The sequence below is a fragment of the Temnothorax curvispinosus genome, unplaced genomic scaffold, assembly GCF_003070985.1.
Source record: "Temnothorax curvispinosus isolate PA1 unplaced genomic scaffold, ASM307098v1 QBEX01009282.1, whole genome shotgun sequence".
Lineage (NCBI taxonomy): Eukaryota > Metazoa > Arthropoda > Insecta > Hymenoptera > Formicidae > Temnothorax > Temnothorax curvispinosus.
The window spans coordinates 150,522-165,060 of record NW_020219062.1 but is presented as its reverse complement, the minus strand read 5'-3'; the positions used below and the strand labels follow the sequence as shown (position 1 = coordinate 165,060).

Below are 14,539 nucleotides of genomic sequence, written 5' to 3'. Positions count from 1 at the left end.
GATAGAAGGCGAAGATCGATAGAGGTTCGTCGACTCCGCGACTGACCGACGACTCCGTCGCTTGATATGCCGATGGGTTTAGTTCATAACTTTCCTGGAGAGTTACGGAAGCAGCTTACCCGCGGTAGCGTCAAGAAACCGGGGATTTGCATAATCGTAAACAGTCGGACGTCAATAAATCTGAAATGTGAGATGTGGGATAAAACGGTGCTTAATTTCTTTGCCGAAGGAGCGTCTCGAAACATTGGCTGCTACCTAAATACGCGTGGTGCTTCTTATTTGGATTCTTCGTTAAGTGAATCGACAGAGAAAAGGAGAGTTTTGTCAGAACTTCACGTTATCCTGAACGAATATTTCAGTTCGATCTAAAATTCCCCTAAATTTAAAAGATTTAAAATCCTTAAATTAACCAACAAATAGTGTCTCACGATTTATGTGTTCTTTCTGTCAGGATTTTTTTGTTATCGTGAATATTTCAGTTTAAATAAAAAAAAATTCCCCTAAAATCCCTCAAATTGACCAACAATTCGTGCTCTTATATGTTCTTCCGATATATAAATCGCAAAAAATCATTTTGTTATTTTTATATAACTTATAGCTTATTACAGCTCTTAAATGTATAAGTTTTCGTAGCATTCGGAGTATTTTTTAAATAAAAAATGACTTCCTGGTCCCTTCCCACCTAGAAGGGAGAAAAGCGTGAAGCGCGTTTTCAGTTCGAACCTCACAAGGGAGAATATACCCGGAGCATCGCGAGCATTCGCTTTGCATGCATGCAAAGCTGCGCACTTAAGGGTTAAACTAAACTCGACTGAATTTTACAAGATAACGTCAAGAGAAAATTGTGTGAGCAGCACCGCGCTCGCCTAGCGCCACAGTTTAACACACGCCGTATATATGTCGGAGCATGTGTCGTACACATTCGCGTCGAGCAACGACGGCGTAATCTCGTATAACTTGTACGATCGAGAGGCGTCCGCCATCTTAATTGCGTCTATTTCGCGACTGGTGTCGGGCGCGAATAGTTTTGCGTGTCACTCACCGAATCCTCCTGAGCTCCGTGGACGCTCCCGGAAACCGTTTTTTTGCACCTCGCGCCTCCTCGCTTAATCCAGGCGCCTATCACAGACTTTCCACACCTTTCCGCGATTCGTTCAGCACGCACTCGCACTCCCGGGGGGCGACGCGACGGAAAGATCGCCCGACGCGACGGTCAACGGTCCGAGTCCGAGTCCTGGCCTTCTCTCGCACTCCTTCCCGAAGATTCGTGGCGAGGCACAAATGAACACGATTGTCACAAACAGTGCGTGATTCCGCTCGCGCCGGCGAACACGCGTTTAGCGTGTCCGATCCGAATTTCCTCGCCCCTTCACGCGACCCGAACTGCCGAACCGTGTGAGACTCGCGAAACTTGGGACGCCTCGAAGAAGACTGTCGAAGATTCACGCGCGACCTGCGCGACTTCTCTCGCGAGCCGTTTGAAAATTTTCAAACGACAGCCAACTTCGCACCGATTGCACGGCCGAGAGATGGCGCGTGACGAAACCCCGGGCTCGCGCGTTGTTTTGAACGCGGCGCGACGAGGCCGACGAGGGAGATATTTATCCGCCCCCTCCCCAAAAAGAAACTATCTACACGTTTTCGGCGCACTGTTTTCGGGCGACGGGTCACATTACTCCCGTGCGACGACGACGACGTTGCCGCTGATCCGCGAGCCGACGGATCGCGCGCGGCCGTGCGAACACTCGAGATCCCGCGACGGGCATAATCCAATAACGCACGGCGTTCGGACGACGTCGCCGGGCGACGTTTCCCTTCTCGTCTCGTTTCTTGACACACGATGCGCGTCCGAGGGTGTCGGCCGCTCCGTGCTCCGGTAGCCTCGCTCGATGATCTCCTCGCCGCGCGGGGGATCGCGTCGTCGCGCGGCAACGTTCACGTCGATGCGGTCGGCAGAAGAGGCAGCAGCAGCAGCAGCATCACCACTGGCCGGATCATCTCGTCGCGGGCGACTCGGCGCGCCGGCATTCGCTCGCGCGTGGTAATACGTGGTCGCTCGTCGCGAGCTGCCGGCACGACGGCATGGCGCGGGTAAACGCGCGCGTGCGTTTTCCGAGCCGACGATAGAACCGCACCACACCACCGTGCACCGGGGAAACGTCCTCTGACCGTCGTCGGCGCACCCGTAGTACGTACTGCCGCCGTACAACCCGGTAACGACGGAAACCGCGCGGGACGCGGCGCGACGCGGCGCGGCGCGAACGGGGGAGGGGGGACGGGCGACTTGGTGGGCGACGGGCGACGATGCGCGACGACGTGCGACGATGACGCGCGAACGGAGCCGCTGGTGGCCGACTGCCGCCGACGGATGAACGAACGGACGGACGGACGAGACGACTGGTGGACGGGCGGGTGCCGGGTGGGCGGACAGGGCGCGCTGAGCGCTCCGAACGATCAGCTGATCGCCACGCGCGCGCTGCTGCTACTCGGCGACTCGACGTCAGCGACTGGCCCTGGCTCCTCCACCGGTGGGGTTGCACGGGTTGCACCCGCGGCGACTCATCTCGGAGAGATTCGCTCGCTTCCTCGCCGCGTTATCTCTGCAACGTGCGTGCAATGCACGCACGCACCGCCGCCTTCCTTCGGTGTGTGTATATTATCGCGCACGTGCGACACCGCCGACGCGGCCGTCTCGCGTGCTTGCTTGCGCGCGGTGCGCACGCACGTGGGCACGCGCGCGTCAATGACGGCGCGCGCAAATATCAGGGGTATTCTCTTTCTCTTTTTCACGTGACTTCGATTTCTTTCTTTTTCTCTTTGTTCCTTTAAAACGTCGATTCGCGCGGCAGGAGACACGTGCGAGAAAAGAGCGAGACGGAAGAAGGCGCGAGAGCAGACTGAAAGAGAAGGGGGGAGAGAGAAAGAGAGAGAAACAGGGAGAACGACACAGAGAAGAGAGAAAAGAAAGAAAGAGTGTCGTCGTCGTAGACCGACCTAAGCACCTAAGCACCGGACTCGTCACACGGCTTTGAACGGCGAGCGACGGCCGAGCGTGACAGCTGAAGGAAAATCACGAGGCGAGCGTGGTGATGGCGCGAGCGACAACGTACGCCATCCGCTCGTGTCGGCAGCCGGGCGTGCACTGCCTTCCCGAGTCGTCGGTTGGCTCTCCATCCTCGACTCCGGCTCCGGCTGGCTGGCTGGCTCGCTCGTTCGCTCGCTCGATCGCGCGCGACCGGAGTCGCCGCTCGCCCGTATCGCGTGCGCCGCGACGACGGCGATGGCCCGGCGATGGTGCTTGATGGGGCACCGCACGCGGTAGAGAAGGATAAGGTAATCAATTAGGAGATATCGATTCGAATCAAGGTTCTTTTCGGGAACACGGGAAAGGATCGAGTAACTCTTGATCTTTTCGTCGGTGCCGGTTGTACCTGACGTCTCGATCAGCACTAACCTGGGTCAACTTAGCGTTTTGCTTTCCTACCTGATATACAAAGATTGATAGCTTGTTTTAGCTTTATTTTTATGGATAATGTAAAATAATATTAATATACAGTACGATTAATTAGAGAAGATTCCATTTTTGGTGTCAGTCTAGATCTTAATAAGCTAATAATAATATTTCGGTGTTTTGTAGGTATGCTTTTTCCAACTCTTAACACAGATTTTTGTTAGAACAGTAAATCCACTTACTTAAATCGATAATCGATCTAACTTTTGATGCTGATAAGCGACCTTTGTAAAGCAATCATTGTAAAGAATTTATTGCGAAAAATATCACTCCAGTCAAGGTTCAAACTTGAACCTCCTTACAATCCATAACGGATATCTTTACTAATTCGATAATAATAATATGTCTGTATGTATATATAAATGCACACAATTAAATTTGAATATCTGTAATCAACGATAATATATAATAATTAGCATTTATTGCGTAGTATGATTTAATGCTAGAAAAGTATGAAGTACCAATCGTCATTATTATTAATCTAGTAAAATTTAGAATAAAATTTAGCGCAAAACGCGAATAAAAATGGAGCTGAAAAAATATAGAATAAATACATAATTTTTCAAAGAACATTGAAATTTATATCGATGAATAAATCGAATATCATCTGTCTCTCCTTAGAGCAGTAAAATGAAAGAGCATCTTTTCCCTCGCGTCATTCGTATCATTATTGATGTACTTTCTCTTGAACTTATCGCTTCACATAATTTAATTCGATTTAAGCTTTCAGATCTTACACCAACACTGAGAAAAAAATTTGTTAATCCAAAAAAATATTTAGTCCGATACGAGCAACTAAACATGTTAGTTAGTTAACTAAATATTAGTTGTTTCAACAATTATTAAGTTACACTAAAAATATAATGCAACCTTCATTTCAACCTTTAAAATTTTTTAATCAAGAATTAATTAATTTAACTAATGTTTAGTTAAACTATCTAAAATATTTAATTGCTCGTATCGGACTTAATATTTTTTGGGATTAATAAATTTTTTTCTCAGTGAAGTTATTGAAAGCTTTCATAATGTCTCGTTTCGAATACAATAAATTCTAAAATACAGTGAATATAATAGCGTTCATCCGAAATAGAAATTACTGTTCTGAGAATAAAATTATTGTCAGTAGTATAAAAGAATATGCATATAGCAAAGCAATATTGAAAATATATTAGACTTTTTTTTTAGGAAACAAGAGAAATAGAAAGCGCAAATTTTTCGATATTCTGTTACCATAAACGCGATCGTGAACGAGATGGGTCATTCAAATCGATCTTTAAATATCTTTGACCTGTTATCTAACAAAATATCTTATGAAAAGCGCAAGTGCTATATTCGCTCAGTAAGGATTAGACGCATTGCGGCATCTTTACGAGAAACTTTTACGACTTTAGTTATCCTGACGTCCGTTCTATAAAAGTTTTCGCAATGATCGCGAATTTATCGACTTGTAGGAAGTCTGAACTTTTCAATTGCAATCGTTCTGGTTGTTTGAATCGCTGAGCCCCTTTCGTTAACGATTTACAGAAGTTGAACGATGCAATAGCGTGACTATGTGTTCATGACGTGACGCCTTCTTTTTCATTCAAATCACATAATAATAACTTCCTACATCAGAATTAAAGAGAATAATCTATAAAGCTACGTGTTTTCATATCGTATAATTGTAAAAAAGGCGTATATAACTGCAATGGTGCAAAGGTGAGCGAAAAAATTAACTTGAGCCGCAATTTACCGAGTCTCTGTTTCCGGCTATAATATAAAGAGGAAAAGAGAAAGAGATGATCTATTAATTATGATTCACTTTAATCAATGTTAATAAGATCTATTTATATGATGTGTGATGATGTGCTTATATAAGGACGATTACAAACGCAAGATCAAACGAAGAGAGGATCTTTGATCCGCGGAACGGAGAATCTGCCGATGATGGCCGCTGTCCGCGATATGTGGGTGTCGCTATTCGAATATTTCTAAGTGAGATCAATCCGGGGCTTTTTCTCTCTTATGTGTATGTGCATGTGTGTGACCGAGCGTAGACAAATCAATGGCCACGCCTTTGGGAACCGGGCGCCGCGCCAGACGTTGCCAGCCGAAGACAAAGACACCCACGTGCGAATTGTATATCTCCCTCTCGATCCGAAAAATCCTCTAGGAAACTATCTCCGATAATTGCCGTTCCAAGAAACTAGAAGTATGACCGATTCACCGTGCTCCGTTCCTCCTTGTGCTCTCTCTCTCGCGTGAGGTATGAGGTATGTATGTATTGTTAGTCATCGCGCGGCCTGAATTCTTTCCTGCTTGCTTGCATAGAGATGCATCAGACAATAATCCTTTCGGCATCACACTTCAACTCGCAAGGTTCTTAAATCATTATACGAATATGTGTGTGCGATTATTTCACATACTTTCGTCTGCTAATGGATGTTATTTTATTGTGATTTTTTTTATGTTTTAATAAAATGGATAAATTTCTTCCGATAAAAATGAGTAAAGTATATATCGGAGCCAAACGCTTGCTTGGAAAGATCTAATAAATGAGACGCATAAAAAAATACACAGCATTTGTTTGCAACCTTTTAATTTAATTAATTTATTACTCGTAAATTAATATAATTGTTATTTAAATGGAAGTTTTATTATATCAAAATAGCACTAGTTCTCTGCGTAATTTTAGTATTCAGTATAAAATTGTCAAAGCCGCACATATTTTGTAAATATTGTGTAAATATACGATTAAAATAAATATATATTATGTGCGATGTAATAAAACCTGGAAAAATATTAAAATTTGGCGAGGATAAGCGACAAGTCCTCATGATTGCGTCTAAGAACCCGAAATATCTGTGAGCCGAGATTTTAACGTTCATTCCTTGCAAGAACCCCGTAGCACAGCGCAGATCTATTACATGCGTGAGAATGGCCATAAACCAAACGGTTGTCGTGCAAAGTACAGCATTATACGGATCGCCCGAAGTGATGCACATTATTCGCGTGTGCGATCGTGACACACCGTCTCGTGGGTGAACCGAATGTAACAGGTAAGCGAGCGAATATTTGCGCCATCGACGTAAATTTCAGCTTGTTGTTTTGCGCGTGATGAGACGGGAGCGTGTCGGGATCGACGCTGAAATTGCCGTAAACGTGCTACCCGCGTAACGTGCCAACGTTAAAACGGCTCGCGATAACGATTCGTGAGAATTTTAAGAGGTCTTCCCTCTGTGCGTGCACTCGTGATTTCCTGCGATCGAACGTGGGATTTCCTTCGAGCAACGGATCGGCACACTTCTGATTTTACATACGTCCTTTTAAATAAGTTGTAAGTTTATAATACATTGTATATCAACGATATTTATAATTCCAACTGTTCTTTCCTTTCTTGCTAAAACTCTACTGCAAACTTCGTATAAATTATACATAAATTTGTCATTTGTGATAAAAATTAATCTGTGAAAGGCAACCAATTTTTAAATAGTACAAAATATATGTCGTTTATTTATGTCTTTTTTTTAGATATATTTTAATTTATTTTTAAATTTGATAAGAATTATATGTAAAAATAAAATGAGAACAAAATGTTTCTAAAACTATTTAATAAAACATAATACGGTTTAGCAATTGCATATAAAAAGCTACATGTGTTTAATTGATTGATTTAAGAGCGAGTTTATGAGTAAATGCATATAATATAAAATAATATAGATTGTTATATGAGAAAATACATGAAAGTTTCTTCAATGAATGTAGTAGAAAAATTACAAAATTTAATCGTGGGACAATCTATATTGGTTGGGATGAATGTATAGTAGCCTGAAAAGCGAGTTACTGCTGCCATCTATCCTCTGAGAAGAATATGTGATTCTTCACGTAGTTAGCAAAAAAAGATATTTGTAATATGCCTAGAAAACAGTAAATATCCTTATCATACTAATGTTAATAATTAATTATATTATTTTATTATTGCTTATTTACCATTGATCCATACAGATCTGAAATGATTAAGTAAAACTTTCAATAAGATTTTTTAAACAAATTGTCTTGTTAATAGCCTATTGTATTATTAAAGATATATTAGACAGCTAATACAATTATATAAAAGTTATTACATTATAGTAATATGCAAAAGATGGCATATTGTCCCATAAATAAATGTTTTGTTTTTTAATGTTTTTTTTAAGTTCATTATTAATAAAACCGAGTTTTATCTCGCAAGTAAATCAAACAAGGTATTTAATAGATATTTTATTAGATATTCTTCATATTTTTATGTGATCTAAATGTCATCTAACGTTGCTAACATTGTTAGTTGACATTGCTTGTAACCGATATAAATTGTCGGTAATTCATCCATGGCAGGTATATCGTACAGTGTTATCGTACTTAATGATATTTTATTATAACGTTAAACATACATTGCTATTTAAAAAATTTTACGCGTTTTCATATATTAATATATTATTTCGAGAATACATTTCGCAAGTTTATATATACTATGATATTATTACCTTCCAATCGTTATGCAGAGCAAACGGCGCACTCTAAAGGTAACTTGCTATCTGAATGATAAATACAATGATAATACACAAAGCAATTTTAACAAATTATTATTTTTAAAATTGCTTCTTATAAGAAAATTTTGTGAAAAACTATTTATTGACGTTTATACTTTTTTAATATAAAATTATTTATATTTCCGATAGTAATAATAATTAATTAATAATATTATGTAACAATGTAACTGATAATAACTAATTACTAAGTAATAATTAATTACTTGATAATAATAATAATATTTAATTGTTTAAGGGACAAACCAAAATATGTTTTAAGGACTATATGTTTTTAAGACAATAATATAAACGATTTAATTTAAAAAATATAATTTTGAAGATTTTCTTTATTTGAGTCGAATTAATGCGAGTCTATTAGTAGATTCAGGCGATTTCCTTCGAGTTTCAGTTTCCGCGTAAACACGTGTAGCATACGTAACGAGCATACGTTCAAAGTACATTGCGCCATTGATTTCATATTTGTCATGTAAAGTGCAAAATCAACGTGTTTCCTATGCTTGCAAAATGTTTAATTAAGTATTTTTTATAATAATTATTTTCTTCTAAGTTTTTAACAATTCTCTTGAGCACACACTCTAAATAAAAAAAATAAAATTCAAAGGAATATGACAAAGGTCATTGAATATATTATTTATTTTACTTGCTAGTTTTATATTTCCATATTGCAATTTTGCGTGACACAGCGTATTACTGATTAAGAGGAAGTATATCGATTATTTCCAAAGTCATTATTGATACAATTCATAACGGAAATGACGTGTTCAGAAAGAGAGCTCTATAATTCAATGGTAATAATATATCTTTCAGTAATAATGAAGTTCCGAAATTGCTCTTTTGACAATCCAGTTACTTGGTATCTTGTACGAAAACGCTTGACAAAAGCTAGAAATATTTAAATAAGTTTTACATTTTGTTTGAAGAATTTTTTCCCTTTAATAGCGAATAGTCATTTCTTAAAATATATTCCGTCATTGTTATGGCAAGTATCGATAATCTATTCGCGGCACGTAAAAACGTAATATGTACAACATCTCTACAATGTTACAAAAAAGCGATTATATAAAACGGTTTATACAATTGTAAATATAAAATAAAAAATTTAACAAAACATATTCGTAAATATATTTCTTTTGTTGGTGCTATTAAGTAGCATTATAATTCTTAACGCTATTAAATACGCAAGTGTTATATGACAGCTGTAATAAAGTTGTATATTCCAGAAATAATAAAAAAAAGTAAATAAATTCATATGTATTGAGTTTAACGATGCGTACAGATTTGTTAATCATTCTCAGATCGAAATTTTCCATCTTACAAGGGAAATCTCCAAACACATTCCGATGTTTATTTTCAACGATTTTTTTAATAAACAAGAGAGAGAGAAAGTCTTTTGGGAATTTGCTAAACAAGAACATATCATTTTGGACAAAAAATTAGAATGGTTAACCCGTAAACATAGTCTATTAAGAGCCACTTCGACCAAACTTCGTTTAACTTAATCGTTGATTAGTCCATTGGAAATGACCAATCGCATTTGTCAAACTGCTTAATGAGCAAATGTGATTGATTATTATATATATGTATATATATATACATATATAATATATATTATTGAGTTTATTAAAAGTCTTTCGATTTTTAATTAAGTAGAAAAAAGTGCCATTTTCAGTCGGGCTGAATCTTGATAACCTAATAATAACATTTCTGTATAAATTTTGTATGTACTTTTTTCCAACTCAGCAGACTGCACGCCGCGATTATTTGTCGGTTTTCAAACTTGTCAGTTCTCCGTTGAGACAGTTAAATCCACGCATTCAATAATCGATTTAACTTTTAATACTAATAAGCATCCTTTTTAAATCACTGTAAATAATTTATTATGAAAAATATCACCCGAGCCAGCGTTCGAATCTTGACCTCTTTCCAATCTGTGATGGGTGCCTTTCGGTTTATTTGAATACAATATGTATAACTATAAGATACTAAATATGTAGAACACAATATCAGTAACTATATAAACAAGAAAGAATTCAATAAAGTAGATCTATAGTATCTATATGATATTAAATATTATGTTGAAAAGTGATTATAGTTAAATAATATAACATTTTGTACAATTTTATCTTCTTCAACTTATTAAAAATGCAGTTTATTCATATTGCGTATATAGCGTAAAAATTGTTTGATTCATTAAGGAAATGTACGTGAGAAATTGATTCATTAAAGAAATATACTCTGCATTTTATGTGACAAAAAACCACCATGAAGGACGTTGGTTAATGATTAGTCACATATGAATAAATAGAAAAGAATTTCTGTGCTAATTGATTCTTTTCTGTAAGACGTACATATAAGGTACGTCGTACATATAAGGTCGATGTGGGAGGCAATAAGGTGTAAACAATGTTAATATTTATTTTCACTATTATATATTTTTCTCTTAATATTATAATTTATTTTTACTAAGTAAAAATTATTTGTTACAAAATTCTACAAGATCAGAAAAATGACATTATACGAATTAATAAACTTATAACACCCCATACTAGTAAAGTCGTGATAACTGTTAACAGGGTGTAGTGAGCGATTTTCAATCTAAAAGAAAAAAAATCATTGTAAGTACGTTTCACGAGGCGAAAAGCAATAGCGATATGTGCAGGAGCAATTACTCACTTTCTATATTTTTCTCGTCCTTGGTCTAAGGTACTCATCGGATCTTTAGCTATATATACGCGCATACCAGGTATCATGTGTCTGAGATATGAATCCCAACTCAAATTATCTATATTAAAATTGAAAATCTGTCGATCAGCCGGATTCACACGACTCCAGAGCTTCACAACAGCGTCGTTGCTGAATCGCCATTGTCTTGTCGAGAAGTGCGATATTACAGCACTGAACTTGTCTATCTTCTTATATGCCTTCACTAGCCTGAAAATTTACACTTTATTAAATTCTGCAGGATTCGCGGTGATCGCAGGAAGCTGGCGCTAGACTATGCGCGATTCGTGGTTCGTGATTCGCGATTCGCCATTCGCGCCGATTCGCTAGCGGAGCGGTTTTTTGACACAATCAATAAAATGAATTTTATCTTTTTTTCTAGCGCCAGCTTTATGCCTTTAGGAACTTGGTAAATCCCTTACATGGGTTTTCGGCCGCTGAGAAAAAGCACAGTGTCGGTTATAATAGCAGGTATCAGGTGCAGAAATATCGTACAAAAATCGTGCACGAATTTATGTTTGTTGAGGAAAAAAAAATAGTACCAGAGAACGTGTAAGCTCGGTACCTGCATGCCATACAGCTCATTTAATTTCATGAATCTTCTCCAAGTAATGGGATTTTGACATATCGACACGTAATTGTAAATCGGCGCTCTCTCGGTTTCTGGAACATCCGGATTCGCGTTCTCGATGCTCAATAGAGTATTTCTAACAAAAATATGTATTATAAATGATAAAGTTATATGTATCTCGTATGTACTATTTTGTTATTTAGAGAAGGATATATTAACAAAAGTTATAGAATATATATGAGGATCTAATCTTAAAATTATATAAATTCCTAGAGATTTTCGATATTTTACTTTCTTGATTCGATTTGACATTTGTTTGAAATTCTGCTGTAAAATGTTTGGTTAAAAGAAAAAACGTTTTTAAAAAGGTGTTTTTAAAGCTTATAATCTTTCTTAAATTAAATAAATATTATTAGAAAATTGCTAACTTAGAAAAAATTAGATTCATATTTCTATAAATATTGACTATATTCTACAAAATACTTCTTAAAGTTTATGAATTCTTTACTCAATAAGAAAATGCATTTTGTTGAAAGTAATAAATATAAATGGAAAATTACTAATTAGTAAAAAATAAAAATTATATTTCAATAATCATTGACTGCATTGCAGTAAATACTTGTTATAATTAATCAATTATTTCCTTTATAAAAGAATTATGTTGTTCAAGTCTCTTATTTAAAAAAAAATGCATTCACAATTATATGCAAACTCGCAATTTACTAAAATTAAGGAAATTTTCTTTTTTTTAATATATTTTTTTCTCAGTGCATTGTAATCTCTTCTTGCTATTTGATTCTCACATTATATGCTGTGTTTTTTACTTCGTATTGTTCGTATAAATTGCATCATAATCTGTTTTTTTTTTCTATTTGATACTCTTATTACACGCTCTTTCGTATTATGAGTTTCTTGTGGAAACTGGGAAAACCGTGACAAAGCAATTTTACTTGTTTCTAGAAAATGGGATGTTAATTTACTTTGATAGAATGAATAAATGAATCATTTCAACTTATAACACTCTAGTCTCGAATTTATGCAAAAGCGTAGTATCATGACCAATCATTATGACGCAGGTTGCATATTGTAACAATTCATATTGTAACAATCAGCAAATACTAAGAAAATATTGATAACTAAGAAAATAGTGAATACTAAGAAAATATTGATATATGAACAATTTTACTTCATACAGTTATCAATGATACTTATACAAATAATTTTATTCATTGAGGATAAATTTTGATTGATTTGATGGTAAAGAGCAATGTACACATTTATTTCATTTTAACAGAAATAATTATAATTGTGTATCTTCTGTTTCAACGTGGAAATCTTGAAATGAGATTATATTGCGTTAAACGAAGAAAATTTGCTTGAATAAAGTCATCATATAGTTCAACCAAAAAAAAAATGTAAAGTTAAAATAAATGTTAAAATAAAAAGTTGAAATTCTTATACGAAGATGTAGATTGTTTCGTATATACGCAAAATTACTATAATCTTCTTATAAGAATTTCAACCTTTTCTTTCAATTTTTTTTCTTGGTTGAACTATACATATAATGACTTCATTCAAGCAAGATGTCTTCGTTTAACGCAATATAAGATATCATTTCAAGATTTCCACGTTGAAACTATAGATGTTTTTAAATCAAAGATATTCTTTTTTTCTGTGTAGATTTTAAAGTAGATAATTTGTCATAAACCGTAATTAAAAGTAAGTAAAATTAAGAGTAAAAATTAAAAATTTAAATCTTATTGCAATTGATGATAATTTTTGTAATTTACAAATTTACATAATCACAAGTAGAAAAACTAGTGCAAGTAAAACTAATAGTGCAAGAAAATTGCTGAGTTGTGAAAATTAACTAGACTAATTGCGCCTATCTTTACATATTATATGATAATGATCTTTACATTATATTAGTTTATTCGTTAACAGAGTTACTTTAATTTTTAAACTTTAATTACTATTTACTCGTTAACAGTTAATTTTAATTATTATAGTAGTGACAAATTATAATAACTTGTCATAACTGTAACAATTAAAATCTAATAATTATTATTCTCAATATTTGCTTGATATTTAAAAAATTTAGAATAATTTAATTATCTGACTTATTTAAAAATTAATGAAAATATGAGTTTTATAAAAGCAACTCAAATACAAAATATTGATTATTTCGTCAGAAGTACATATATAACATTTGTATTAATTTGGTTTAAATATTAATTTGGTTATAAAAATCTTTATTTCTAAAACCAAAAATAATTGACACGCACATAATATGTGCATTGTTGTAATAAAATAAAATAATAAAATTAATTGTGTGACACAAATAAACATTGACTAAATATCTGACTAAATATTAAATATTTTTTGTATTTTTGCAGTGTAAGCTTACTTTCTTTTGGCAGTGTCCCAACTCGCGGCGATGAAATGTGAAATGACATAATCTGCGGGCACTATCTCTGCCACATTTTCAGGATCGCAATGCAGTGTACGTAACAAACCTACGGCACTCCCCATGACTACACCCACAGCACCATAGACATTGTTGATCCAGCCTTCTACAGGCTCCTCGGCCGTTGATGTTACAATCGATGGTCGTACGATACAGGTTGGAATTCCGACACTGTATTGTCGAACAGTATCTTCAGCGATCGCCTTTGTATATGTATATGAATTCGGCCATTTGCCTATTAACCTGTATTCATATGAACAGATACGGTATAGTATCTCGCGTCAAGTGTAAGCGTATATGTATAGAATTATAGTATATAGAAAAGTAGAAAATTAAAAATAATGCTCTTGTAATTATAAAAAATACATCGCAATAAATTAGTTAATTAATGTAATAAAATGCATGCTAATGACCTGAATAATACTCGACTTTTACTCTTTTAATTTTATTGAAAGGCACTTACGTTGGTGTAAATTTATCTAATTTTTCATCGTCTAGAATATCGAGTAAGGTCAAAATCTTATCCGTTTCTATAGGCGGAGGATAATATCTTTCTTCAATGAAATTGTGCACACAATGAGCAAATGCAGTGGATACATAAACAAATGCCTAAAAAATTAAGTAAATTGAATTTTTACAAATCTGAAAACTTGATTAAAATAATCTTTTTTTTACATACCTTTAAATTCGGCATTTCTTTC

At 36.0% G+C, this 14,539-nt stretch overlaps 2 protein-coding genes across 2 annotated transcripts in view; both read right to left on the bottom strand.

The window, feature by feature from the left end:
• The window catches only part of LOC112458858, a gene marked incomplete at its 3' end in the record, with an annotated part of 144,617 nt that extends 142,419 nt beyond the window's left edge, over positions 1 to 2,198 (bottom strand). The window contains exon 1 of the mRNA XM_025022680.1: positions 1,043 to 2,198. The remainder of the gene's footprint in view (positions 1 to 1,042) is intronic.
• An 8,338-nt stretch (positions 2,199 to 10,536) lies between these two features.
• Positions 10,537 to 14,533, bottom strand: LOC112458853 (fatty acyl-CoA reductase wat-like). Its single transcript, XM_025022676.1, has 6 exons — positions 14,518 to 14,533; positions 14,302 to 14,447; positions 13,779 to 14,081; positions 11,223 to 11,507; positions 10,753 to 11,010; positions 10,537 to 10,674 (listed from the first exon to the last, which is right to left on the bottom strand). Exons 1-6 carry the CDS (start codon positions 14,530 to 14,532, stop codon positions 10,578 to 10,580), a joined length of 1,104 nt encoding a protein of 367 aa, XP_024878444.1. The 5' UTR covers position 14,533; the 3' UTR covers positions 10,537 to 10,577.
• Positions 14,534 to 14,539: the final 6 nt, after the last annotated feature.